Here is a 26,922-nt window from a genome sequence, read left to right on the forward strand (position 1 = left end):
TATTTTCAGTCTTCATGTCTACTTAGGCACTGCTACCACATGGAGAAAAACGTATAACCAATCGGTGGCGTAATAAGCACCAGGATTTTCTCAGTTCTCATGACATTCGTTTGAGGACAATAACGATGGATGGATATGCATCCAACCAGGCAAACAGAAGCTTTGTCACATTCTTCATGTTGAATGCCAGGTTACTATTGTCCATGAGGCTTAAATTTTTCATAAGAGATTTCTCACGGACGGACATGTTTTTTTCGAGAGCACGCGAAAGGCGTGCCTTAGCTTTATAGAAGGGGAGAAACAATATATACAAGGTTTACAAAGCCGCAAGAATCACCAGAGGCGTGCCTACCATCTCCTCAAATACCTCCTAAGCTACTACTCACAAAATTGTAGAACTCCACTCCCTCTCGCTAGAGCCCACGGGTGGCGCTCCCTGAAAATGTTCCCGACCAGTTCTCGCTCATTACACAAATTATTCCTACCAAAACTCTACCATTCCTTTGCTTCCATAAACTCCAACAAATCAACATGACAAAGGAGTCGAAATCCTTTCGCTGTGTCTTGGGCAACAAATCAACACGGACGGACATGTTGAACAGCAAAAAAAGAAGTTTCAGGTGGACAAATGGGCTTCTGAATGTGCTCGGCTTCTATTTACAACAACTTGTAGTCATCCTCCAATAAATGTTTTTGCACAGGATGTTGATTTTATGGATCCGACCGATCCATTTGTTTGTGACTACGAAAAATAGTGGTTGGGTTAGATGTTATTGCCATGCTCAATTTGGGTCTTGTCTAAATTTGATGAAAAATTAATCCTTGGGCTTCTTTACTGTTTGTAAGCTTCAGTTAGATGTTATTGCCCTCGTACTACCCTCTGCATGCCACTACACTGCCGCACCTTCCACTACTCCAGTTCGTTCATGTCCGAGGCCTCGCCGTCGTTCTCCGCCTTAGTTCGCTTGCTGTGCCCGCCGCCGTCTAGCGTTGTCAACATGGTCAACAACCGAGAGGAATAAGGAGATGACTATACGTGGAGAGGCTGACAGTAGGGACCCACTAGGGCCATTGCATTACGCAAGCAGGTGCCTCGTTATTATTCCTACAAGCCAAAAAAATACTTCATCCTAATTGTTTGACAACTACAATAGGCCCCACGCTATTGTCAATGTAGTCAATAAACGAGAAAATTACACAATGAGCGGATAACCCCAAGGACGCCGCAGCTCGCCCAGTTATTTTTTTTGTTTTAGAGACGGAGCTCAACTGCACACTGTGCGGGGGCTGTGGGTCATCAAGCCCATGCTTGCACTTTTATTTAAGCACATGATGAGCCCAGTTGATATCTTTTTTTCTTTCGGAAAATGGCTAGCCTAGTTCTTTTTTTGGAGAATACCCAACCGATGCCTACTTGCTTTTCTCAGCCCTGCTGGGCCACAAATCTTTTAAGACGAGGAGGGATATGTAAGTAGTAAGAAATAGGATTCCCTAGAAAATGGTCTATAAGTTGTAAGAAATGGGTTGTAAATTTTTAAACCAAAGCCAACCGGCAATTACATTAAAATATCATTTTTCTGGATTTCTCTACTCTTATAAAAAGCAGAGTTGGTGATGATGGTGTGCCTGCCATCCTGCAATATAGGCCGTCCGATCTATATCTAACGGATAGGAAGGAAACTATGACAATTTACCCGCACTCCTCTCCACATTTGCAGATAAGGTCTTCCCTCATTTATCCTTTTCTCCCACAAGATAAATTACTCATACAAATTCATCTTCATGTTCCGTGCGACGCATGGGCATCTTGCTAGTAAATATTTTAAATTTCATTCATTTTTTGGCAGAGAATCTTTTTGAATTTTATTTTGATATAACTTTTTTAAAATTAGTTTTAACGTGACACAAAATTTCGTGATTAAAAGAGTTCGGACTCCACCGGAATATGAAAATTTGCGTTGAATTTTTTAGCAGTGCCCAGAATATATTATCTCTAATGCTAATAAAAAGATATAGGCTTCAAAATATCTTTAAGAATTAGCAAACATGCTGTAAATTATTGAAAATAATGGCTAATGGATTGTATTATGTTTTCCATAGATTTGGAGGCCGACTTCTGGGCCTACTAGGTTCATCATGACGCTGTCCTAAAAAAATTGACGCGTACGCAAGGCTTTGTCAACTTAGTCAACACAGAGTAGTGACTGTTGGATGTCCATCCAACGGCCGCCATGCTTCTTCAATCTCTGATCTTCATGCTCCAACCGCCCAAACCATCGCCGGCGGGACTGCCTGCTCCCTCCTCCTGTGGCTGGCCGTGCTGCCGCCAGGCCATCCCTCTACCCACCCGCATATCCTGTTATTTTCTGGCAACATCAGCCTCACCCCGCAGCCGACCAGTCAGCGCTCGTACTCCCCTCAGCGTGGGCATCCACTGCCACGTCTTCCCCGGCTCCATGCCATTCCCTTCGTAGGCCTTGCCGTCGTCCATCGCCCTGGTTCTCTTGGCGCGGCGTGGTCAACATGGTCAACGAACGACATCCATCGGAAGTGGACTGTACGTGGAGAGGCTGACAGCTGGATCCACGGCCATACACAAGGAAATGCCTCCTTATTACGCGCAAAATAATGATTCCTCCACGTGACATCTGGGACCCACCGTAAGGGCCTCTGTCTTTCACGAAAAAAACGCTCCCGCCGCTGACAGCTCGGACCCACCAGCTATATCTTCACACGCAAGGAAGTGCTTCCTTATTACGCACAAGAAAATGAATACTCCCCTTGCTAGCTGGAACCCACCATATGGGAGGCTGACTTGTGGGCCTACTAAGTTCACGCGGACGGAGGGCTTTGTTAACTTAGTTAATATGAACAATTCTAGCTCCAGTCACCGTACGATGTCCATCCAACGGTCGTAGTGCTTCTTCAACCTCTGGTCTTCTTGCTCCAGGCGCCCAAAGCAGCGCCGGTTGTTCCGCCTGCTCCTGCCTCCCGTGGCCGGCTGTGCTGCCGCGGAGGCCTCACCGCCCCCTACTACTCCCACCTCTGGCCAGGCCCTGCAGAGACCAGCCTCACACCGAAGCTGAACCAGTGAACTCTCGTACTCCTCTCCGCGTGGGCATCCACTGTTGCGTCTTCCCCGGCTCCACGTCGTCCCCTTCCTAAGCCTCGCCGTCGTCCACCGCCTTGGTGCTCTCAGCGCGGCGTGATCAATGTGGTCAACGAACGACTTCCATCGGAAGAGTACTGTACATGGAGAGGCTAACAGATGGGTCCACGGCCGCACTAAGGAAGTGCCTCCTTATCACGCACAAAATAATGATTCCTCTACCTGAGAGCAGGGACCCACCGGACGGGCCACCTTTTTTCGTGAAAAAAATGTTTCCCCCTGACTGCTAGGACCCACCACCTACATCTTCACATGTAAGAAAGTGCGTCCATATTACGGGCAAAAAATGATTCGCGCCCTGACTGCTGGGACCCACCAGCTACATCTTCGCACGCAAGGAAGTGTCTGACACTCGGGATCCACCTGGTAGAAGCATACGTAGTGTTGTCATTCTAGTCACGAACATGTACGTACATACTGGTCGGTCGGTCTATCTGCAGGCTGAAGCGATGAACCGTGGCCGTGTAAGGAAGGGCATGTGTCGTAGTAGAGGTGCGCACGTGTCGTAGTAGAGGTGCACGTACCATGTCACGCAGTCCCGTTAATATCGTGTACACGTACGTAAAGCGGCCAAGGTGCAAGAAAGTAAATAGGGCCACGTACGTACATACGGGCGGGGTCTCGAACGCCTACTCGCGCATACGTACGGCCAGGCCTCGTGTACATGGCTGGGTCGGAACGGACAAACTGCGTCGTCATCGTGTTCATCGGGAGCCAACTGGCTTGGACGGAACAGCCAATCGAAACGAGGCCTGGCGTACCGCGGAACGGAGGAAACGGTCTTATGTTCGACCTGTCGCGATCGAAACGGGATCCTGTTCATCAGGAGTGGTCTGGCGTACCGCAAAACGGAGGAAACGGACTTATCTTGGACCTCCTACGGTCGAAACGGGGTCCTGTTGATCGGGAGAGGTGTGGCCTACCGCAAAACGGAGGAAACGGACTTGTGTTGGAGCGCTACGGTCGAAACGGGGGTCCTGTTCATCGGGAGGGGTGTGGCGTACCGCAAAACGGGACTCCATAGGATAATGTTCATCTCCACCGTCGACTGCCTCCACGGGCTACTGTTCATCCACCGTCGACCTCCTCCAGCCTCCACCTGCGACTGTTCATCCACGGGCTCCTATTCATCCAGCCTCCACTGCTCCTCCACCGGCTACTATTCAACCAGCCCTCTCCACGGGGTCCTGTTCAACCACCCCTCCACGGGCTATAGTTCATCCAGCCCTCCATCGGCTACTGTCCAACCAGCCCTCCACGGGGTCGTCCTGTTCATCCAGCCCTCCACGGGGTCCTGTTCATCCACCCGCAACCGGCTTGATCAGGATCATGTTCATCTAGCGGCAACAGCCTCTACTACCACGGGGTCCTATTCATCCAACCCCCCACCGGGAACTGTTCATCCACCCCCCCCCCCAACAACGCTCACTGTTCATCCAGAGACAGCACCGATCGGCTTCAGTTAGCAGCAGTAGCAAAGGAACCACTCGATCGGGTTCAGTTAACAGCCATCGATCGATCGCTCGGGTTCAGTAACGCGTAGCCTGCAATGTGATCGCTCGGGTTCAGTAGGCGAATGCCTCGCTCGGGTTCAGTTAGAGCCCAACGCCTCGCACCCACGCGCGTACGTGTAAGAGAGAAACACGCATCGCTCGGCCCCCGACCACCCACCGTAACCGGGAACTCCCGATATTTTCCTCGCCCTCGCTTCTACCACATTTTTTCTGTCATGGATGGCTCAAAGAATGTCATGTAGCTGCGTCTCCGGCCCGCCTAGGACGAAAAGCCCATTTTATGTCATAATTTTTTATCATAGAAGTAGGAGCGCACCACATCTATGATGATACCGGGTTTTGTCACAATTATCGTCATAGAAGTGTCATAAGCATGACAAAAAAATCGTTCGTCCCAAAAATGTCATGGATCTATCTTTTTTTGTAGTGCACTCATAAGGAAGACAATCAAAAAATATCTCATGCTCCAACTTCGTTACATAACGGTTCACCATACATGCATGCTACGAGACTCACAAAACTTAACACAAGTATTTCTCAAATTCAAAACTACTCACTAGCATGACTCTAATATCACCATCTTCATATCTCAAAACAATCATAAGGAATCAAACTTCTCATAGTATTAAATGCACTTTATATGAAAGTTTTTATTATATCCCTCTTGGATGCCTATCATATCAGGATTAATTTTATAACAAAAGCAAATTACCATGATGTTTTAAAGGTTCTCAAAATAATATAAATGAGGTACGAGAGTTCATCAATTTCTATAAAATAAAACCACCACCGTGCTCTAAAAATATATAAGTGAAGCACTAGAGCAAAATTGCCTAGCTCAAAAGATATAAGTGAAGCACATAGAGTATTCTAATAAATCACGATTCATGCATGTCTCTCTCAAAAGGTGTGAACAGCAAGGATGATTGTGGCAAACTAAAAGGCAAAGACTCAAATCATACAAGACGCTCCAAGCAAAACACATATTATGTGGTAAATAAAAATATAGCCTCAAATAAGTTACCGATAGACGAAGACGAAAGAGGGGATACCTTCCCGGGGCATCCCCAAGCTTAGGCTCTTGGAATCCTTGAATATTACTTTGGGGTGCCTTGGGCATCCCCAAGCTTAGGCTCTTGCCACTCCTTATTTCATAGTCCATCAAATCCTTACCCAAAACTTGAAAACTTCACGACACAAAACTTCAACAGAAAATCTCGTAAGCTCTCTTAGTATAAGAAAATAAATCACCACTTTGGATATTGTTGTGAACTCATTATTTATTTATATTGGTATAATATTTACTGTATTCCAACTTTTCCATGGTTCGTACCCCCCGATACTAGCCATAGATTCATCAAAATAAGCAAACAACACACGGAAAACAGAATCTGTCAAAAACAGAACAGCCTGTAGCAATCCGGAGATATTGAATACTTTTGTAACTCCAAAAATCCTGAGAAATTATGAAGTCCTAGGAAATTTGTGTACTAATCCTATGCAGAAAGAATTAGTATTTTATCGCCCATCTGTTAGAAATTAAAACAAATGTCCTGGGCGTAAAAGTTTCTATTTTTCAGCAGGATCAAATCAACTATCACCGTAAGCTATCCCAAATGTCTTACTTGGCACAAAAACTAATTAAAACACAAAATAACATCTAAACAAAGTCTAGATGAATTATTTAATGCAAAACAGGACCTAAAAGCAAAATAAAAATAAAATTGGGTTGCCTCCCAACAAGCACTATTGTTTAACGCCCTTAACTAGGCATAAAACACGAATAGATCTAAGTATTATCATTTTTGGCATGCAATCCATAAGTGTCTCTCATAATAGTTTCATAAGGCAATTTAATTTTATTTCTAGGGAAGTGTTCCATGCTTTCCTTAACGGAAATTGAAATCTAATGTTTCCTTCTTTCATATCAATAATTGGATCAATCGTTCTAAGGAAAGGTCTACCAAAAATAATAGGACATGTAGGATTGCAATCTATATCAAGTGCAATGAAATCTATGGGCACATAATTCCTATTTGCAACAATAATAACATCATTAATCCTTCCCATAGGTTTCTTAATAGTGGAATCCGCAAGATGCAAATTTAAGGAACAATCATCAAATTCACGGAAACCTAACACATCACATAAAGTTTTTGGAATCATGGAAACACTAGCACCCAAATCACAAAAAGTATGGCATGCATAATCTTTAATCTTAATATTAATAGTAGGTTTCCACTCATCATAAAGTTTTCTAGGGTAGAAACTTCCAATTCAAGCTTTTCTTCAAAAGATTGCATCATAGCATCAACGATATGTTTAGTAAAAGCTTTGTTTGACTATTAGGATGAGGAGAATTCAACATGGATTGCAACAAGGAAATACAATCTATTAAAGAACAATTATCGTAATTAAATTTATTGAAATCTAAAAGAGTGGGTTCGTTGCTACCTAAAGTTTTGACCTCTCCAATCCCACTTTTATCAATTTTTGCATCAAGATCTAAAAACTCTGAATCATTGGGACGCCTTCTAACTAAAGTTGACTCATCTCCAGTCCCATCTTATCAAGATTTACATTGGAAAACAAAGATTCAATAGGAGTCACATCAATTACTTTAAGATCTTCATCATTATTTTCACGGAAACTAGAAGAACGTGCTTTTATAAACCAATCTTTTTAAGCACGCATCTTAGCGGTTCTTTCTTAACACTCATCAATGGAAATTCTCATGGCTTTAAGAGACTCATTAATATCATGCTTAGGTGGAATAGATCTAAGTTTCAAAGAATCAACATCAAGAGAAATTATATCCACGTTACTAGCCAAATCATTAATCTTAAGCAATTTTTCTTCAATCAAAGCATTGAAATTCTTTTGTGTACTTACAAATTTATAACACTATTCTAAAAATCAGAGGGCATCTTATTATAATTTCCATAAAAATTGTTGTAGGAATTACCATAACTAGGTGATTTCCCCACGCGTTGCTGCGGGATTTTAAAGATTAATTTTAGATACATTCTATATGCATGAAATGATCTAAATCGAAAGCTATTATTTTCAGAAGTAATTCTATGTGAACAAATAATATGCATGTATGTTGGACTATTGGAGATGGAACAATTAAATTGGGATATGGATGTGCTACAAAATTATTCTAGTGGATGATGACGTGGCACATTTGGTGATGTGGAGGGATGCATGTTGGGAGAATTAGACTTAGTGGGGATCAACTATTTGTGTATTATAGATTATTAGAGGAATTACTAGGAAATGGCCTAGGATTAAAATTACCTCTATACGTGTTATTACCAAAATTGTTCCTACCAACAAAATTCACATCCATAGATTCATTATTATTCTAAATCAAAGTAGACAAAGGCATATCATTAGGATCAGTAGGAGCACTGTTGCTAGCAAATAATTTCATAAGCTCATCCATCTTTCCACTCAAAACATTAATATCTTCAATCGCATCCACCTTTTTACTAGTGGAAGATCTTTCGGTATGCCATTGAGAATAATTAACCATAATATTATCTAGGAGTTTAGTGGCTTCTCCTAAAGTAATTTCCATAAAAGTACCTCCCGCAGCCGAATCTAAAAGATTTCTAGAAGCAAAATTCAATCCGGCATAAAAGTTTTTTATAATCATCCACAAATTCAAACCATGAGTAGGGCAATTTCTAATCATTAATTTCATCCTCTCCCAAGATTGTGCAACCTGTTCATGATCAAGTTGCTTAAACATAATATCGTTCCTAAGGGAGATGATCTTAGCGGGAGGAAAATGCTTGGAAATAAAAGTATCTTTACACTTATTCCATGAATCAATACTATTTTTAGGCAAAGATGAAAACCAAGTTTTAGCACGATCTCGAAGTGAGAACGGAAATAGATTCAATTTAACAATATCATTATCCACATCTTTTTTCTTTTGCCTATCACACAAATCAACGAAATTATTAACATGGGATGCGACATCTTCATTGGGAAGGCCGGAAAATTGATCTTTCATAACAAGATTCGGCAAAGCGGTATTAATTTCACAAGATTCCGCATTAGTAGTGGGAGCAATCAAAGTACTAATAAAATCATTGTTGTTGGTATTGGAAAAGTCACACAATTTGGTATTATATTGAGCAATCGTGACCAAGCAAGTAATCCAACACACGAGCACACAAAAAGCAGACGAAGAAGACGAACGGAAGAGGGGCGAAGAAAAGGCGAATCTATTTGAAAATCGTTTTAGAAATGGGGGAGAGAAAAACGAGAGGCGAATGGAAAATAATGTAATGTGAGGGATGAGAGTTTATGATGGGTACTTGGTATGTCTCGGCTTGGCGTAGATCTCCCTGACAACGACGCCAGAAACTCTTCCTGCTACCTCTTGATCTTGCGTTGGTTTTTCCCTTGAAGAGGAAAGGGTGATGCATCAAAGTAGAGTAAGTATTTCCCTCAGCTTTTGAGAACAAGGTATCAATACAGTAAGAGACCACGCAACAAACCACCGAATACCTGCACAAACAAACACCAACTTGCACCCAACGCGACAAAGGGGTTGTCAATCCCTTCACGGTTATTTGCAAAGTGAGATCTGATATAGATGGATAAACGGTAAAGTGATATTTTTGGTATTTTTGGTTTACGGAACGAAAAGTAAAAGATTGCAAAGAAAGTAAATAGAAAACTAAAATTGTAGATCGAAAACTTATATGATGGAAAATAGACCCGGGGGGCATAGGTTTCACTAGAGGCTTCTCTCAAGATAGGAAATGTTACGGTGGGTGAACAAATTACTGCCGAACAATTGATAGAAAAGCGCAAAGTTATGACGATATCTAAGGCAATGATCATGAATATAGGCATCACGTCCATATCAAGTAGACCGAAAGAATTTTGCATCTACTACTATTACTCCACACATCGACTGACTCCTGCCTGCATCTAGAGTATTAAGTTCATAAGAACATAGTAACGCATTAAGTAAGATGACATGATAGAGGGATAAACTCAAGCAATATAATGAAAACCCCATCTTGTTATCCTCGAGCACCGCAAGATTGAACCCAAAACTAAGCACTTCTCCCATTGCAAGAAAAACCAATCTAGTTGGCCAAACCAAATCGATAGTTCGAAGAGACTTGCAAAGATATCAAATCATGCATATAAGAATACAGAGGAGATTCAAATAATATTCATAGATAAGCTGATCATAAATCCACAATTCATTGGATCTCAGCAAACACACCGCAAAAAAGAATTACATCGAATAGATCTCCAAGAACATCAAGGAGAATATGGTATTGAGAATCAAAGAGAGAGAAGAAGCCATCTAGCTACTAGCTATGGACCCGTAGGTCTATGGTAAACTACTCATGCTTCATCGGCGAGGTAATGGTGTTGATGTAGAAGCCCTCCGTGATCGAATCCCCCTCCGACAGGATGCCGGAAAAGGCCTCTAGATGGGATCTCACGGGTACAGAAGGTTGCGGCGGTGAAAAATGATTTTGTGGCTCTCCTAATAGGTTTTGGGATATTGAGAATATATAGGCGGGAGAAATAGGTCGGTGGAGTCATGATGGGCCCACAAGGGTGGGGGGCGCGCCCTTCGTCCTTGTGGCCGACTCGTGGCTTTCCTGACGTGCACTCTGAACCCTCTGGATGTCTTCTGGTCCAAGAAAAATCATCGCGATTTGGACTCCGTTTGATATTCCTTTTCTGCGAAACTCTAAAACAAGGAAAAAATAGGAACTGACATTGGGCTCTAGGTTAGTAGGTTAGTCCCAAAAATCATATAAAATAGCATATTAATGCATATAAAAGATCCAAAAGAGACAATATAATAGTATGGAACAATCAAAAATTATAGATACGTTGGAGACGTATCATATAACAATGGGTGGGTTTACATATGAATGGGTACATAACAATCTAAATGATAAGCCTAGTCTCAAAGAGGGCATGCAACTTTATGAGTATATTCCAGATGAACCCACCCATTGTACATATTATGCACTTTCTTTTTAAAAATGACACAGTAGGGGTTTTCCCTGTAGTTTTTCGTCACAAAGAATCTATGCATCACAATTCTATTTAATTCTTCAATTGTAGAAATGGAATTTATATTTCAAAAGAAATATGGCATGTCATATGAGTTTTGTTTTAGTACAATGAAATGTTTTTTAACCAATTTCTTCCATTTCACTTAAAAGGCCGAGTGCATGCAAGTAAATAATTGACTAAATGACACATGGCCATGTCACTAGAGAAAGAATTTTATTATGCTGTGCGCACACTTCAGTTTCCTGATCCTACTACCAGTATGTGGGGTGAAGAAAAATAATTTTAACAGTACAAGTGGCTTCTTCTATAAACTACTCCCTCCGTTCCGAATTACTTGTCTTAGATTTGTCTAGATATGAAGGTACCTAGCACTAAAATGAGTTTAGATACGTCCGTATCTAGACAAATTCAAGACAAGTAATTCGGAACGGATGGAGTAGTCTAGTGGTACTTAGACTGATGAGCTCATAATTTCAAACACCGAGCTTAAGAAAAGTCATATTGGCAAGGTAAAAAAATAGGTCCACTCCAAAAAAAAGGTGGACCACGTAGAATCTCTACAATGAATGAAAACCAAAAACATGTGAACATATGATCGAATCGCCACACAAAGTTCCCGCAAAAAAAAAATAAGAATAGCCACACAAAGTATACACTGTAACAACATTTATACTCGCAGGTAAAAAGGGGGGCGACACCACGGTAAAAACAGTTTTCGGCCCTCTGATGAGTCTGATCCAAGTTACTTGAAATGTATGTAATTCATGTATACCCGTATACAAACCTGTATACCGCCGAAAGAAGAAGAAGAAGAAGAAGAAAACAGACATCAGGGACTCTTACATCGATGTACAATTCTTGGCCTTAACACGAGGATGAACACCTATGTTACGCAGGGACTTGCTTGCTCTACCGGCCACCCCCTCTGCCTCCTTGGCCGGTTTAGGGGACAGAAGAGAGGCTCTTATTACACAGAACGAATCAATAAATTAATGGAATGGCACGAGAGGAATTACAAGGTGAAAAGGAACGGTCGTCGTCGGTGATCGATGGTGTGATGTGATGGCGATGATCGACTCGAGGAGGTGACGCATGGAACGGTGACTCGGTGATGGTGATGGTGGTGATGCTTCGAGGTTATTGTCTGTCTGGAACTGGAAGTATGCTGATGATCCATGGTGCTGAGCGCGCCTACTGAACCATGGCGAGGAAGGAGCTCGCGGGGGTCGATGTCGGCGCCGCTGTCGCCGCGGTGGTTGGTGGTGGAGGCGCATTGTTGGTGCCGACGGGGTTTGGCCTCTGGAACTGTATCCTGTACTGCATTTTGCCGTCGTCCTCGCCGTCCTCGCCGTCGTCAGTGTAGTCATCGCCCATGTCGTCGCTGTCGGTCTCGTCCGTCGTGAACTCCCGGTGCGGCTGCTCGTTCAGCTCCCTCACAGCGTCTTCTGGCTTTACGGCAAGCGCATATCCGGTTAGTTTCCACCCCGAAAAACATCCATCGTGATCGACCGATCGAGCTCAAACACGCTAAGCTGCAAGGTAAAAATGGTGTGCGAGATTACCTTTTTTACGCCCAGGTCGAACGTGGCCGTCCGCGGCGTTGTCTGCCCGTTGCTTGTCGGTACCTGCGCGGCTCCGACTCCTCCGTTGTTCCTCTTGTCGGTGTCGTTGATCTTCTTCCCCTCGATCTCGATCTCGTGCCGGTTCAGGTTCTGATGCTCCGCGACGGCAGGGACAGGCACGACGGCGTTGTTGGCCGCGGCGCCGCTGCTGCCGCCGCCGTTGTGCTTCTTGCGGTAGATGGCCTCGAGCTGGTGGAAGTACGGGCATGTCTTGGAGTCCTCCGGCCGCCTCTTGTTGCTCTCCTTCACCTTCTTGAAGTACTTGTTGATGTTCTCCCACTTCTCCTTGCACCGTTTGGAGTTGCGGCTGTAACCCAGCCGCCGCATCCCGGCGGAGATCTCCTCCCAGAGCGGGCCCTTTGGTCCGTTCTCCTGGTAGCGATTGTCCATGTCCATGCGCAGCTGGATAAGCGCGTGCACCTCCGTCTTGGGCCACCGTGACGACGACGGCCCCCCTACGCTCTCCCCTCCTCCCAGACCAGCGGCCTCGACGACGTGCTGCTCCGTGGCGACGGGAACCAGCGCGAGTGATAAGCCGGCAGAAGTCGGGGCCGGTGCGCTGCGGGGCGTCCCGGCCTCTTCGCGCGTCGTTTCCTTGTGCTGTGGTGGTTGCGACGGCGGTTGCTGTTGGAGGGGCGCAGCTGGGATGGGCTGAGGCTGAGGCTGCGGCTGCGGCTGTGGCTGCCGTGTGGCCTGTGACGGTGGCGGTGGCGGCAGGTGCTGTCGAGGTTTCTTTGGCGGCGGCGGGGTCTGGACCTGCATCGGCGTTGGCATGGGGATGACGACGGGTGGGACATGCACGGCCTGCCCACCGATGCGCTGGAGGAAGGCGATGATGGAGGCATCGCGGGAAGCTGCCGCGGCGCGCTCTTGGGCGAGCTGCTCCTGCTCACGGTTAAGCCGGGCCACCTCCTGCCGGCGCCAGGCCTCCTCCCGCGCCGTGCGCTCGGCCTCCCTCTTCTCCATGGTCTCCAGGAACCGCTGCTGCATCTCCTCCTGCCTCTGTACGACCTGCTTCATCACGCCCTCGAAGAAAGCCATCATCTTTTTGCTACCCCCGCCGCCACGCTTTCGCTTGCCGAGGCCGTCCGGGCTGCCGCCGGTCTCGGCCGTCATGTCGTCGTCCTCGGAGTCGTCGTCGTCATCCGACTCAGAGTCGGACATGCACGGGAAGCTCAGACCTTGCAGGCTGACAGGCGGCGGCTGGGGAGGCTCCACGGCGGGCGCAGGCGCCGCCGAAGATATAGGGGCCGGCTGCATCGGCCCCGGCGGCGGCGGCATTGCGCTCATCGGCTGCGGCGCGGAGAAGGCGTGCATCTGCGGCGGGGGGGCGGCACTGACGACCAGAGGCAACTGCTCCTGGTGCTGCTGGTGGTGCTGCGCGGCGGCGGTGGCGGCGTGCAGTGCCTCGAGCTCCTGGAAGAAGCGGTAGCTCTTGCCGTCCTGCCGGCCGGCGCGGCCCTCCTTGGTGCGCTTGTAGTACTTGTGCACGTTCTCGAACTTCTCCTTGCACTTCTTGGCGCTCCTCTTGTAGCCCAGCTCCGCAAGCTTCCTGAGACCAAAACCAAGACAGAAACGGAAGGTTAATTACTCGCGTTGCGTGGTACTACAACCAATCAACCAATCAATCAAAGGACTGAAAGCAAGAGAAGCAGAGCGGATTAAATGAGCAGCGGTGCGTTTACAGGAGGAGGAGGAGGAGGAGGAGGAGGAGGAGGAAGAAGAAGAAGCTTCGCGTGTGTGTCTTCTCTTTTTCCTCCTCTCCGGGCCGACGAAAGAGACAAGGAGAGGGAAGGGCGAGGAAGGAAGCATATAGGCAGAATGGGAATTAGTTAAGCGCAGGCCATCTCGTCTTTTGAGGGGCGAGAGAGGGGAATTGAAGCCGATGGCAGTAGAAAAATGGGGATGGAAATAAACAAAGATGCATGAGTGAGGCCGCATTGGGATGGGAGAGAAAGGCTGCCTTCCTTCTTTTCCCAAAAACTGAAAGCGAAAAACAGTGGCAGACTGCGCCTGCAGCCTGCCTGCCTGCGCCTGCACTCACACCGTGGTACGAACGATCCCCAGGAGCCCGCCCCAGATTCTTACCGCCACCCTACGCCTACCACTCCTCCTCTTACTCCACGGCCTCGCTGAAACCGAGGCGCATTTCATTAGATCGGCCAGGAAAGGCAAGGAAAACTAGAAATTCGAGGAGATAACAACAAGGGCGCATAATTTGCCATCATTTCATGTGGAACCATACCATCCCATTCCAACCAGCGCTAAATTCCACGAAACCGTTAGCCGCTTGCGCTTGCGCAGGGGGAAATCATGGCCGAGACAAGATGCCGCTGGGGTGAATTGCGAAATGCGTGTGGAAATTACCGTGCGATTTTACTTTGTCGACCTCTTTCTTACCTGGAGACCTCCTCCCAGAGGGGGCCCTTGAGGGTGGCGTCGCGGAAGGTGGTGTCCATCTCCGACCGGATCCTGATGAGGGCCAGCGTCTCCTCCCGCGGCCACCGGTTGCCGCCCGACCCCAGCCCGCCGCCGCTGTGCCCGCCGGAGTCGCCCAGCATGTCGTCGTCGGGGAAGCCGCTGGCGCCGGCGCCCGACGCGCCGGCCAATTCATCGTAGCTCGGCTGCGGGTTCTGCTGCTGCTGGTGCTGGGTCGGCGGTGGCCGGACGCTCAGCGGCACAGGGCCCGGAGCCTGCTGCGCGGAGAACGGCCCCATGTCCGCCGGCTGCGGCGGCGCCCCGTACTGAGACGCGTCACCCTGGTGCTGGTGCTGCTGCATGGATGATGCCACCACGGTACCACCGCCTCTCCTCCGCAAATTGTCCGGCGGGGCACCAAGCTAGCAAAGGAAGGCAAAATCTGTATGTGCAACAGGTGGTTGGCTGTAGAATTGTGTGGAGCAATCGAGAGGGGGCAGGACTAGTGAATTGTAGGGGATTAATTGTGGTTTCCGGGCTGTGCTCCTAGCTCATCTCCTTCCTCTCTCTCGCACACACACCGAGTGAGTGTGGTGCGGGCGGAGAGGGAGAGAGGGAGAGGGAGGGAGTAGAATTGGAGGGAGAGGATGAAATAGGAAAAGGAGCCCTGGTACAAGTAGGGAAGGGAAGGGAAGGGAAGGTCCGGGGAGGCGAGAGGAGGAGGACGCTGGCTGGGGAGGGGATGGGGGCGAGAGGATGGTGAAAAAGAGTGGGGGGAGCGTGGACAACTGGAAAGGGCCCAAAGAGTGTAAGAAAGAGAGGGAGGAGAGAGGAAGCTGGCCAGGCAAAGGAGAAGAAAAAAGAGAGGGAAAGTAAGGGGGTGCCCCTACAAAAGGGAGGGCTGCTGGTGCCTCTACTGATTGATCTCTCTCTCTCTCTCTACCCTACGACTCTTCCTCCCTCCCTCCCTCCCTCCACCGATCGATCTCCCACCAAGAACCAAGGTATACGAGATGTATGTATGTATGTATGTTTGCACACTTTGTATGCGCCGACGACGCCGTTTGTTACGGGGGCGATGGCGTTTTATAGCGGCTGGTCCAGGCAGGGCCTGGGCCTGGTGAGGCGATAGATAGATATGGCGGGATTAATGAGCCGGGCATGCGGACAAAAGAGGGAGGGTGCGGACTGCGCAGGCAGGCGGTGAAACGGAAACGCCTGCACGGTGAGGCCTCACCGGACACGTGTGCGGCCCCCGGGCCGACGTGGCGCGGCCATGCCGGGACAAGTGCGCCGCGCTGACATCGCCCTCGTCCTCGTCGGAGCGCGGCGCGTAGCCACACATGACACACAACCTCTCACGCCGCGCGCGTGCATGCATGCATGCACCCATGCATGGGCGGCCGGCAGCCCCCCGCGGCGCCGTGCCACATACGCGATCAAAATGTCTCTCCCTCCTACGCGAAATACGGTGGAGATAGAGCTTTTCTTTTTAGATAGATAGATAGAAAACGGTGGGGATAGAGTGACTGGATAGGTATATCTCCTAGCCCGCTTTCTATCTTGGAGCTACACCGATATATCTTTGTACCAGTAGTAGTAGAAAAGATTTGCCTTTGCGTACGTGCATGCCGGCCGCGTGCCCGCGTGCATGCATGGGCATCCTCTCGCCGCGTACGTGTTGCCGCGCTGCATGCATGGCGCGCCGTGTCGTGCTCGGGTCGAGCGAGCCCCTTGTATCTACCCGCCGCGGGTCGTACCGAGCCCAGACGCGCGCCTCGTCACTGTGTCGGCAGGTTCAATGCGCGCGCGCGCGTGGTGAAAAACGTACTGCATGCGGCGCAGGTTGGCGCCGCTGCTCCACAATTAATAACGCAGCTGCTCGTCGTCTAGTTCCAGATAGATAGACAGATATCGCGCATTAGTTCAGCGGATTTCAGCATTAGTCGGGCAAGATATGCGCATTTGTTTAGCGCGTTCGGTCGCTAATCTGGTATGATATGAGTATCCTTTTTCCCGATCTATACTCGGCTCGGCTAGATCTACGTATGCATGTGCATGAGAAGCATGCCCGCGTGGTTGGTCTGCTTAGGCAATTAATCACCGCACCCGCGTCGTGAATGAACCTTTGCGTATCGATCGATCCATAATTCCTCGTGCTGCACCTGTTGCTGTAATTTCGACGACAGAGAATTAATAGTGGCTTATATACATAAAAAATAAACAGAGTAAAATAAGAGAGTGCGAGCCCTGGACGCTAACGGCTCAAAACGGAGTGGTACAACGGTGCTGGGCCCCGGGCGAAACGGACGGTTCTGAATTTCTGATGAGGCGTGGACGCCGCCGCTGTACAACAGCATGGTTGGTGGTGGGCCGGGTACCCTGTAGGCCCACAGCAGCAGTAAAAACTGCCTTTTTACTTCCACCTCTGTTGCTAAAAAAGTTATACTGTAACTCATCAAAAGATTTTAAAAAACTGTTTCTCAATATGCATTCAGAGAAACTATAAATGTAACAAATTAAAGACCCTCCGTGTATACCCGTACCACCCCATGCATAATTAGACGTGTACAGTGCTGTACAACTGCACATGTGTCCGGTGTACTAATATTACGGTAAAACACCACTTGCTGAGGCCCACCGCAGCCTGTGTTTTTAGATTCCATTGGAAGCGTCCCGTCACAGGGCTCACATGTCAACCAGTAATCATGTTTGCAACCCTGGCACGTATCAAATTAGTTGCATTTTTGTATCAGTATGTCAAATAGGACGATCTGTGTGTGTGTGTGTGTGTGTGTGTGTGTGTGTATACTACAAGGATAAGCCAGGCGATCAATCAATAATTACAAGGAGTGTGGACGAAGCAACAAAGAATATGCAGTACATGCCGTGGTTGAAAATTTCACACCCAACCACCCGGCCGCCACCACTAATTAATTCTTTGTGACTACCGCAAGAAAATTATACTATGCCCGTGGCCATGATTAATCGAAGCAGCAGGCTAACTTTTTATTTACTGCGATGAAAAACCTAGCTATTTGGACCACGAACAGATGGATAGAGCCCAGTTCTGGCGTGTGACACGGAAGTAGTTAGTAATATTATTAGGCCCAATCAATCAGTGTCTTAATTGCGCAGTCGTGTACATGTACTACCTTTCAACCATCTGCTAATAGTGCTCGATTTTTTCCACTCAAAAAAAAACAGTGCTCGATTTTTCCCTGACTTGTTTTTTTTTACTAAAACCGGGAAATATACCCATCCCAGATAATAAGTATATATCACTAAGAAAAAGATGGGCCCCGTGAAACTGAATGGCTTGTGAGCTTGGAGTACAAGCATGTGCTAATACTAAAATATTCCCCGATTTATTTACGTTTACTAAACAGGGGTATTTGTGTATTTAGACATGTATCCGAACGGAAAAGACGGGCCCGGCGAAACAGAATGGCTTGTGAGCTTGGAAGAGAGCAATAATACAATCTTTTTATAGCTAACCAACAAAATAATGTTTGGTGCGTGCTGCGATGCGTCTGGGCCTCGGCCTTGCTGTGCCATGCATTTGCCTAACAGTCATGCATGTCGCATTTGTTGCCATTCCACCGTTGCGCCATCTCTCCGCTGAATTATTGCGTGCACGGAAAAAAGAGCACGTACGCCAAAATCACCTCCTCCTTCAGTTTTCCCCTGAACTTTTTCTGGTACCCGCCAAGTTACCTGACGAGCCGTGCGGCGAAATGTTGGAAGCCAGCGTGCGCATAGACGGCAGAGTTGAAATTCTTTCCCAGAAGAGACGATGAAGAATTGAAGAGGGCGTCGTTAAAAAGTTAGCCATGCATGCATGGCGTGGCGTGGCTGAAATTTGGAACGGGCACGGTGCTGGCTTTTGGAGAAGAGAAAGAGGCCGCGGTAGGCGACAACGGTGCACCGCAACAGCGGTGCGGGGAGGTCCACCCTACGGGACGGGGCGTAACAAGGAGGCTACAACGGAACGTGGCGGGCGTTTATCGAGGATCCTACCCCACACCTCCGTCCAAAATTCCTACCGTGCCAGCCTGGTAATACGTACCACCTCGGCACACCACCCATGCACCATGCTCCTGGCCACGCGCGGAGAAAAATGAGAACGTTTGTGCAATTTTTCAAAGGGCAGTACCTGGTCGACGCGCAGCCGCCCGATGCCAGCCATTACAGCCGTTCGATCTGGCTTCCCCGTTTCGTCCACCTCGCCCCGCACGGGATTGACTCTGTCCTGGCTCCGCCTCCGCCTCCCCGTGAGCCCTCCCACCTCTGCCTCCGCCTCCGCCTACCTCGCCCCTGCCTGCTTGCAGCTTCGATGGACACTCATGTCGTCGACGCCGCCGTGCCGGGCGCAGCCCTGCCGTGACGGTTCCGGCTCTGCTTTGGCTGGTTGTAGCAAAAATGATTGCTAGTTCCAGCCAAATCAAATATGGTTCTAGAAAAAAAATTGTAGCAAAAATCATGACAGTGAGGGCAACAGCTTCTTGATTTGTAGCAAAATAGAAAAGGGGTTTTAGCAAAAAAAATGATGTAGCAAAAGAAGTGATGGCGGTGACGGCACCACCAACCTTCAATTGCAGCAAAATAAAAAGAAGGTTCCAGCAAAACATGAAGTGGTTCCAGCAAAAAAAAATGCAGCAAGCAAATTCCCCCCCCCCTCCCCTGGTCCGCTAGCACTGCACCTCGTAGGTGTCGTCGGGCATGTCCGCTCGCCTAGCACCGCACCTCGTCGGTGCCGCCGACCTCGTGGTGGGTGCCTCCCAAAGTAGCGCCATTTGTGTGTGTGTTGGGGGGGGGGGGGGACGTGTGAATGGTGGTTGTTAGGTTGGCGCGGGCTCGGCGGCGCTCATTGCTGGCGAGATTTATTCAAGCCGCATGGAAAGAAAGATATGCGAGGGGATAAGAGGAGGCTTAGCGTTGAAAAATGAGTGGCTACGAAGCGTATCGTGTGACGGGATAAGGAAGGCTGAAGCGGTGTGTGCGTGGACCCGTTGCCAGGTTGGACGTGACCGACGGAGTTTCAGCCGATCGTTCGGCCCGCAACGTTTTCCTTTTTCAAAACGCGTTCACACAATGATTTTAGAGAAGGGTTGTAGTATAATTTTTCATGTCCATAATAGAAGGATGGTAGAAGAGATAACTAATGAACAGGGAGGAGCTCCCGCTCAAAAAAAGAAAAAATAGGGAGGAGCTCACCCATGAACGCTCTCGCATCTCGTGAACCCAGCACCTACGGCCTAGTTATTTTGGCAGCTTACAAAATACCCACAAAATGACCCCCCCCCCCCCCCCGAGCAAATGGGTGGAGGAAGTTGGATCTCGGATACAGTTGACTTATTTCTCGATCTAGTGAAAACTGAAAAGTGATGGCCACAGGGAGACGACATCCTAAAAAACGTCGATCAAGAGGGCGGTTCTGGCGGTGGTGTGGGTTTCAAAGGAGGAGCAAGCGAGGATGTTTGTAGCGGGAATGCCAGCACATTGACCAGGTTGCGTGGGCAGCGACAGAGACAGAGTTCTTATTCCGAACCCAACGAGGCAGGGTGGAAGGACTTTGGGGGTGCAAGCTCCTCATTCCTAAATCCAAATCTCCTCGGAGCCCAGTCATTATCGTCTTCCCCACTCGATTTGAGCAACTTTCTCTGTCGCACACAATTAGTACAAGGCTCAAAAGGGAAAAATACATTCACATCCCTCCATCAAAACACTTCAATCCTTTAACATAAACCTTGAGGAGCCCCCGATTTAAGTCAATCCCCTTTGAATTCATCGTTGACTTGATACTCTTAGAGGTTGGAGACTCCTAAGCAGTAGAAGTCCACGGAAAGGATTAAAGTCTTTGAAGGAAATATGCCCTAGAGGAAATAATAAAGTTGTTGTTTATATTTTCTTACATCATAATAAGATCTTACAAAGGAGGAGCGGCGGTGTATTCTTTGAAGGAGGAGCGGGCGAGGATGTTTGCGTCTGGAATGCCATCACACTGGACCATGTGCTTGTATGGACGAAGGCAGAGTCGGAGTCCTCATTCCAAACCCAACCAGGCAGATGGAATGACTTGGGAGTGTAAGCTCCTCCTTCCTAAATCCAAATCTCACCCGAGCCCGACCATTATGTTCTTCCCCACTCGAGTTGAGAATTTTTCTCTCTCGCACTAAATTATTCCAAGGCTCAAAAGGTCAAATACATTCACGCCCCCCCCCCCCCCACCCCACACACACACACATCATAACACTTCAATCCTTTGAGGGAAAAGTTAGAGGAGCCCCCAATCTAAATCAGGGCCCTTTGAGTTAATTATTGGCTTGTAACTCTTAGAGGTTGAAGACTCCTAGGTGCTAGAAGTCCCCGGGGAGGAATCAACCTGTGATATACCCCAAAGTTCGTAAATGTTTGGAAGCCTCCTCGAGGCTGGTTAGAAAGCTCATCTATTCGAGTACGTCATACAGCACCGAGGAAAAATAAACAATACCTAAAAATATTTAAAAAAAAGTTAAGCCCCCCCCCCCCCCCCCCCCGCCCCCTCCCGAAATACCGTTGTGGGCACTCGATGATGCCACATTACTCCGTGAGTTTCAGTCTATATGTTCTTTTGCCGTAAGTGTTACTTGGCTCTAGAAATATAGGCACCCCACCCATATCACACATGTACACACCATGACAACTTTAAGCAAATTTGTAAGGCATGGCAAAAATTACAAAAAAAATGGTACTAATCACACGACAATTGTACTTCTTTTTTTCCTTTTCTTCATCATGGTATATTGTAAGGCATGGCATTTTTTTCTTTTTTCCCTACACATATTGATGGTCACATGGCAATTTTCAAAGGTTTTTGTCCTATTCAATAATTGAAAATTATAAAAATAATTGTAGGACTTTTTTTTGTACCACCGGCATTATAATTTTATTTTCCACTGTTATTGTAATTGTCAAAACGGCAACTTTTTCCAGAATTTTTAGCGGTAGATAGTTTCATTTTTAGAAAATATGTGGTAGATTTATTCACCAGAGCATGGCAACTTTCCTTTTTGTGATGTGGCTGTACGTAGATGCATTTCACTAGTAATAGAATGCGAGTAGTGCTACACTTATGGGAAGATTTTTACGGATTGAATTCACAGGATGATCTATTGATGTGCTGGTTCACAGTGAAAATCATGGGGGGGTTCTACAGTGAAATCAGGGAAGGTTAGTGTGGAGGAGGACATTTACAGAATGCCGACTTAAATTTCTGTAACGGGAAAGCACGGAACTAGTAGGTATTAATCGACTAGGATCTGGGGATTTGGAGCATAGCACATTGTGGCTGCCAGCCAGCCCGTCACTAAGACTAGCCACAGTGGGAGTAACTTCAGCAATAACTTCAAGTCCAACTAAGCAAATTTGTCTATGTGGCAATGAGTTAATGAAGAGAGCGGTAGTTCTAGTAACTTAGCTAGTTACTGTAACATCACATGTCCCAATGCAGTATGATATAACATAATAAATTGAGGTTTGCATGACACCACATCTATGTTACTACCCATTATGAAGATAGTAATATAATCTAGGGATATATGTATGTTACTAGTGTATGTTACTCTCCATTGTTGCTAGTCTAATGCAGAGGCACTACAACCGCTGGAATGAATACTAGTAGCCTTCTGTCAACCGTAGTGGTAGTTCTACACCGTAATCATACCCCGTTGATCATCGCCAAAGCAAAGTTACAAAAGGACGGGAGCATTTGCGTGCGTTTGGTGCGGAATCTAATCTCGCGTGCATCCAGGTGGCGCACGATCGACCTCCTGCACTTGGCATCTCCGTGATTGTACAGCCTGATCCATCTTAACTCGAGGTGATAATGATTGATGATGCCCATGGGAGCATTATAAAAGTGGACCTCAAACTCCAAGTAGTAGACAAATGATGGGCGTACATAAAGCGGCCAGAACGAAATAACTTTCTTTTAACTGCCGGTAGCAGACATGTCGAGGTTGACATTGTTTACAAGGTTTATGCCTGAAGCCTGACATGCTGTTTTTTCATACTTCCTTCTTTGTTTCAAAATAAGTGTCTCATTTTATACTAACTCTAATATAAAGTTGTACTACGCTTGACACTTATTTTAAGAGGAGGAAGTATAAGTAATTGCATGTCGCGGGGGTTGTGCTTTAGATGCTGTCAACATGGGAATGCGATGAAGCAAACTAGAGTATAATTTACACGTATCATCCTGCCTGTTGTGCTCTGGGTGTGCAAGAGCATGCCGTTCGCGTTGTCCGCGCATTTGCTAGACGCAGAAGCCACATCGTTACTTGTCGAGCGCGATGATCTCATATGAGGCCTGAAGCCTGAAGTCTGAAGAAAAACACTTGCTCGGTCCATCATGTGAATTCAACATGCCAGCAGAGTGGTGAAATTTTCAGGCATTTGGAGACCCTTGGAAGGGAAGGAATGTTGGATCGTTGAAGAAACGAAATCTGCTGATAAACTAAACAGCTACTACTACTGTGGACCAATTGACATGAGGTGCTCCTGATCTGGTCAATAAACAATAGTGCAGCTTACCCATCGGTTCCTGTCTGTTTAACGTGCAAATACACCCCCCTTGGTACCCACAAGTAATGAGAGAACAGTTACTGCAATGCAGTGGGATTAAATGTGAAAACTTGATAAACGTTTTACATGTGACGACGGATCGGAACGGTCAGAGCCAGCATCTGAAATTTGACCCCCCCCCCCCCCCCCCAAACAAAATTTCGATATTTTTTCTGAAACTAACGGCAGCTAGCCTGCTGCTGGTTGTTGCCCTGTTGCTGTACTAAAAATAAGTGAACATCTGATCATATAAACTTTCCTGTCGGCCTCCGTTTTTTCTTCTTCAGAAGCAAAAAAACACACACTTAATCTGTTCCAATACACGCTGTATTATACTAGCAGGGTAGTAAACAGTTAGAACGTGCCCATCTTGATGGTTGCTGAAGAAATGAGGCGGAAAGCAGACACAGGCTGGATGCCGCAGCGGTCCGGGAAAGCATAATTTATTTGTTTGTTTTCAACCTTGGGGAGGCATAATTACAAGCTGTAACAACAAGAGCGCAGCAATCATGCACAGTTGGTTATCTGAAACAAAACAATTGTGAATTGTCTCTGTTTGTTTAGCTGTTGGATAGTTAATCATTGGCAGGATACCGGATGAGATAGGCCAAGCATGCCTAGCTAGCATGACGCTGGCTACTCTTATCTCCAGATAAATATCGTGATGATCCGGTGATACTTGCATAAATATTACTTTAAACATCGTGTTTGCTAATAGCAGCAAAGTCAAGCATCTGTTCTTTTTCATGTGTAGGTATGGCCCGCTTTCGGTTCAGTTGCTAGCCTTGACAGTTGACGCTTTCCCCGGTTATCGCACGGCTCTTTTCTGACATCGGGGATTCAGAAATGTTACTGTCCGGCACGTCTAATTCTCTGCAGTTGTTCTTAAGGTTGGGGTCAGGGTCAGGGACTCAAAATGTTACTGTCGCGTCTAATTCTCTGCGATCCTTGGAATTGTGAGCTGCTAGTCAATGACGGGGACTCGCCATCTCTCGTTTGCCTGTGTAACATGGGCACAAGCCGTCAAATTGTTCAGGTTAATTAAGCGGCTTGGCGAGACGATCGATCGACTGTGTAGCGTGTACGATGTAGCGCCAGAAGAGCACTACGAGACAAGCGCGTGTGCCATCAATAGATGATTGATTAGTTCGTCCGCGGATTCCACAGCTCTCTAACCTATTCAATGAACGGCATTCGTCAAGGCTGTGTTATTCAGCGATCCACTGTCTGACAACTACTCTGCGCTGCTCGAATTATTTCCGTGCTCTAACGTATACGTTTTCTTTTCTCGTAGAGTATATGGTTTTAACCATGTAAAGAGAATTGCCCACGCTAAACTCTTCCTCCCTGATTTCTGGTTGGGGCCCCAACGTGATCCAATAAGATAAGGCCGCCATCAGCCCGTAACTATAATCAGTAAGTATCACCCCGTAACTCTAGCAAAGCTCCGTCCGGAGTCCCGACGCTCGCTCGCTCCACCTTGGATACGTCGCCCCATCTTCGATCGATCGATCCATCCATCCGTCCATCAGGACCACACTGCCGCTGTAGCAGCTGGGTCTTTTTCTTTCCTTCCTCACTCGCCTCCCCTTCTTCCTTCTTTGTTTATGCATGCACAGCACAGACGGATCGCATCTGGATGCCGCCCGGAAACGGATCGAGCAAGCTTGGATTCCACTTCGGTTTTGTTTACTGTCAGGCACTCGGCTCCTCCGTGTCCGCATTTGAACTCCCATGGCGCCAAGAAGAAAGAGATGCCTCCGCTTGTGTGCAGTCTCCGGAACAGTACACCCTGGGCCGCGTGCCTAGCTCGTTCTATCTATCTACATATGGCCGGGGGTTATCATGTTGGCTTTTACTCGCCCCGCGCTCATGCCGGCACATGACCCTGTTCTTCCATCCTGGACGGTCGATCCATCGATCCGTCTCCTCGCCAGCCAGGCGCGCGCTATGGCTATCAGCTCGTCGATCGCATGTGTGGCCAAGGCAAAAGCGCTCGGCTTTCCGCAAAAGGACGCGCGCGCTCCCTCCCGGCGTGGGCGTGGGTTAAACCGCACCGCGCGCACCACCCCGCACGGCGGCCTCCATGTTACCCTGTTCCCCGCGCCCGGCTGGCTAGCCCTTCCTTTCTGGTGACTTGCGACGCCCGAACCAGCCTGGCCTGGGGCGTGCGAGGCGTCCGATCGGTGATGGTCGGCTGTGATTGCTTTGCTCGATCAACCGGCCGCCGTAAAAAGGCGTGAGCCGGGGAAGGGGTAAATAAATTGATGGGCTGATTGATCGATCAATTAACGCCGCGCGCGGGCGGGCACGCAGGGCCGGTGTACGCGTGTCGGCCGGCCGGCTGCATGCGCGGGAGGGCGATACGTACGACTGCGCTGTGGAGGGTACGGTGAAAATGGGCAGACACCAGTACCGCGGAATGAAAGCCGCCTTCCCTCCTCCTCCTCCCCCTCCTCATGTGCGCGCGCGCGGACACTACACTGCTCTACTACTCTATGTACCAAACCGCGCCGGGCCGGACCGGACGTACGCATGGCATGACTCGACCGTTGCCACGGCGTGGACGAGCGGAGTGGGTGGTCGTATATAATCATCCATCCATCCATCCATTCATTTCACCTCCGGCGCCGGCAGGCAAGGCAGGCACCAACTGACGTGAATGGACGCGAGCTTTGTGGTGTGGGGAGCTCTTGTGCGGCTGTCAGAGCCGCTGTCTTTCAGCGCAAGTACTATGTCGTGATCTGCTGCCGCACGCCTGGCGCCTCCACTGTGGTGTCAGATCGGCCCGGTTCCATGCGCTGCGCTGCTGCAACCGAATTTCACTGGCTGCTCGTACGGACCGCGTGACAGAAAGGCGCGCGCACGTACGCTCGCGCTCACTCGCGGTTCAGCTGCCTGCCTGCCTGCCCCGGGGCCCTGGGCGGACGGACGACTCGGCTCAGCCTGAGAGAGAGCTGAGAGAATAACCAACGCCCGCGATCCTGGACAAGCCTACAGCGTGGCGCACGCGCATCCGTCGTCCCGTGCGAGCGAGTGAGCGAGTGAGTGACACTGTCGCTGTCGAGCCGCGCTGGATGCCCCTGCTCACTGGCAAATCGAAGATGACAGGCACCGATCGGTCGATCGACCGGATCATGCACGCCCCACTGTTCCAAGCCGAGCGGTCGATCGATCCATGATCGGTCTCCACTGTCACTGATCCGGTCGACCATTCGTCCGTTCGTTCGTTCGACTCATAACTTGCTGCCCCATCCCTCTCGATCGGCGGTCGGTCGGGTCGATTGCGTGACGCGAGAGGGCGCGCGCACGCGTCCGGCGTGCATGGCCAGCCCGCCCACCGTACCTCTGCCGCCCTACGTAAAACCCGAGTCATTACGTACCACGTAGTACCATCAACGGACCTCTCCCAAGTCCCAACGTAGGCCATGCGGTGCAGATGCTACCCCTCGATCGCACCTCCAGGGCGGATGAGCTGGGCGGCGAGGGCTACTGTTCACGCAAGTAGTAGCTACCCCTCGCC

At 48.3% G+C, this 26,922-nt stretch overlaps 1 protein-coding gene across 2 annotated transcripts; it reads right to left on the reverse strand.

The window, feature by feature from the left end:
- Window positions 1-11,497: 11,497 nt before the first annotated feature.
- LOC125539222 (trihelix transcription factor GTL1) lies at window positions 11,498-15,830 on the reverse strand. Of its 2 annotated transcripts, none has more exons than XM_048702603.2 (3): window positions 14,778-15,830; window positions 12,318-13,929; window positions 11,498-12,200 (listed from the first exon to the last, which is right to left on the reverse strand). In XM_048702603.2, the coding sequence occupies exons 1-3, from the start codon at window positions 15,155-15,157 to the stop codon at window positions 12,189-12,191; spliced, it is 2,004 nt and encodes a 667-aa protein (XP_048558560.1). In that variant the 5' UTR covers window positions 15,158-15,830; the 3' UTR covers window positions 11,498-12,188. The 2 variants fall into 2 exon arrangements, with proteins under 2 accessions (XP_048558560.1, XP_048558559.1); XM_048702602.2 differs by having other exon boundaries at window positions 11,498-12,204; window positions 14,778-15,817.
- Window positions 15,831-26,922: the final 11,092 nt, after the last annotated feature.

Source organism: Triticum urartu, chromosome 2A (assembly GCF_056163025.1).
Source record: "Triticum urartu cultivar PI428250 chromosome 2A, HENAU_Tu73, whole genome shotgun sequence".
Taxonomy (NCBI): Eukaryota; Viridiplantae; Streptophyta; class Magnoliopsida; order Poales; family Poaceae; genus Triticum; species Triticum urartu.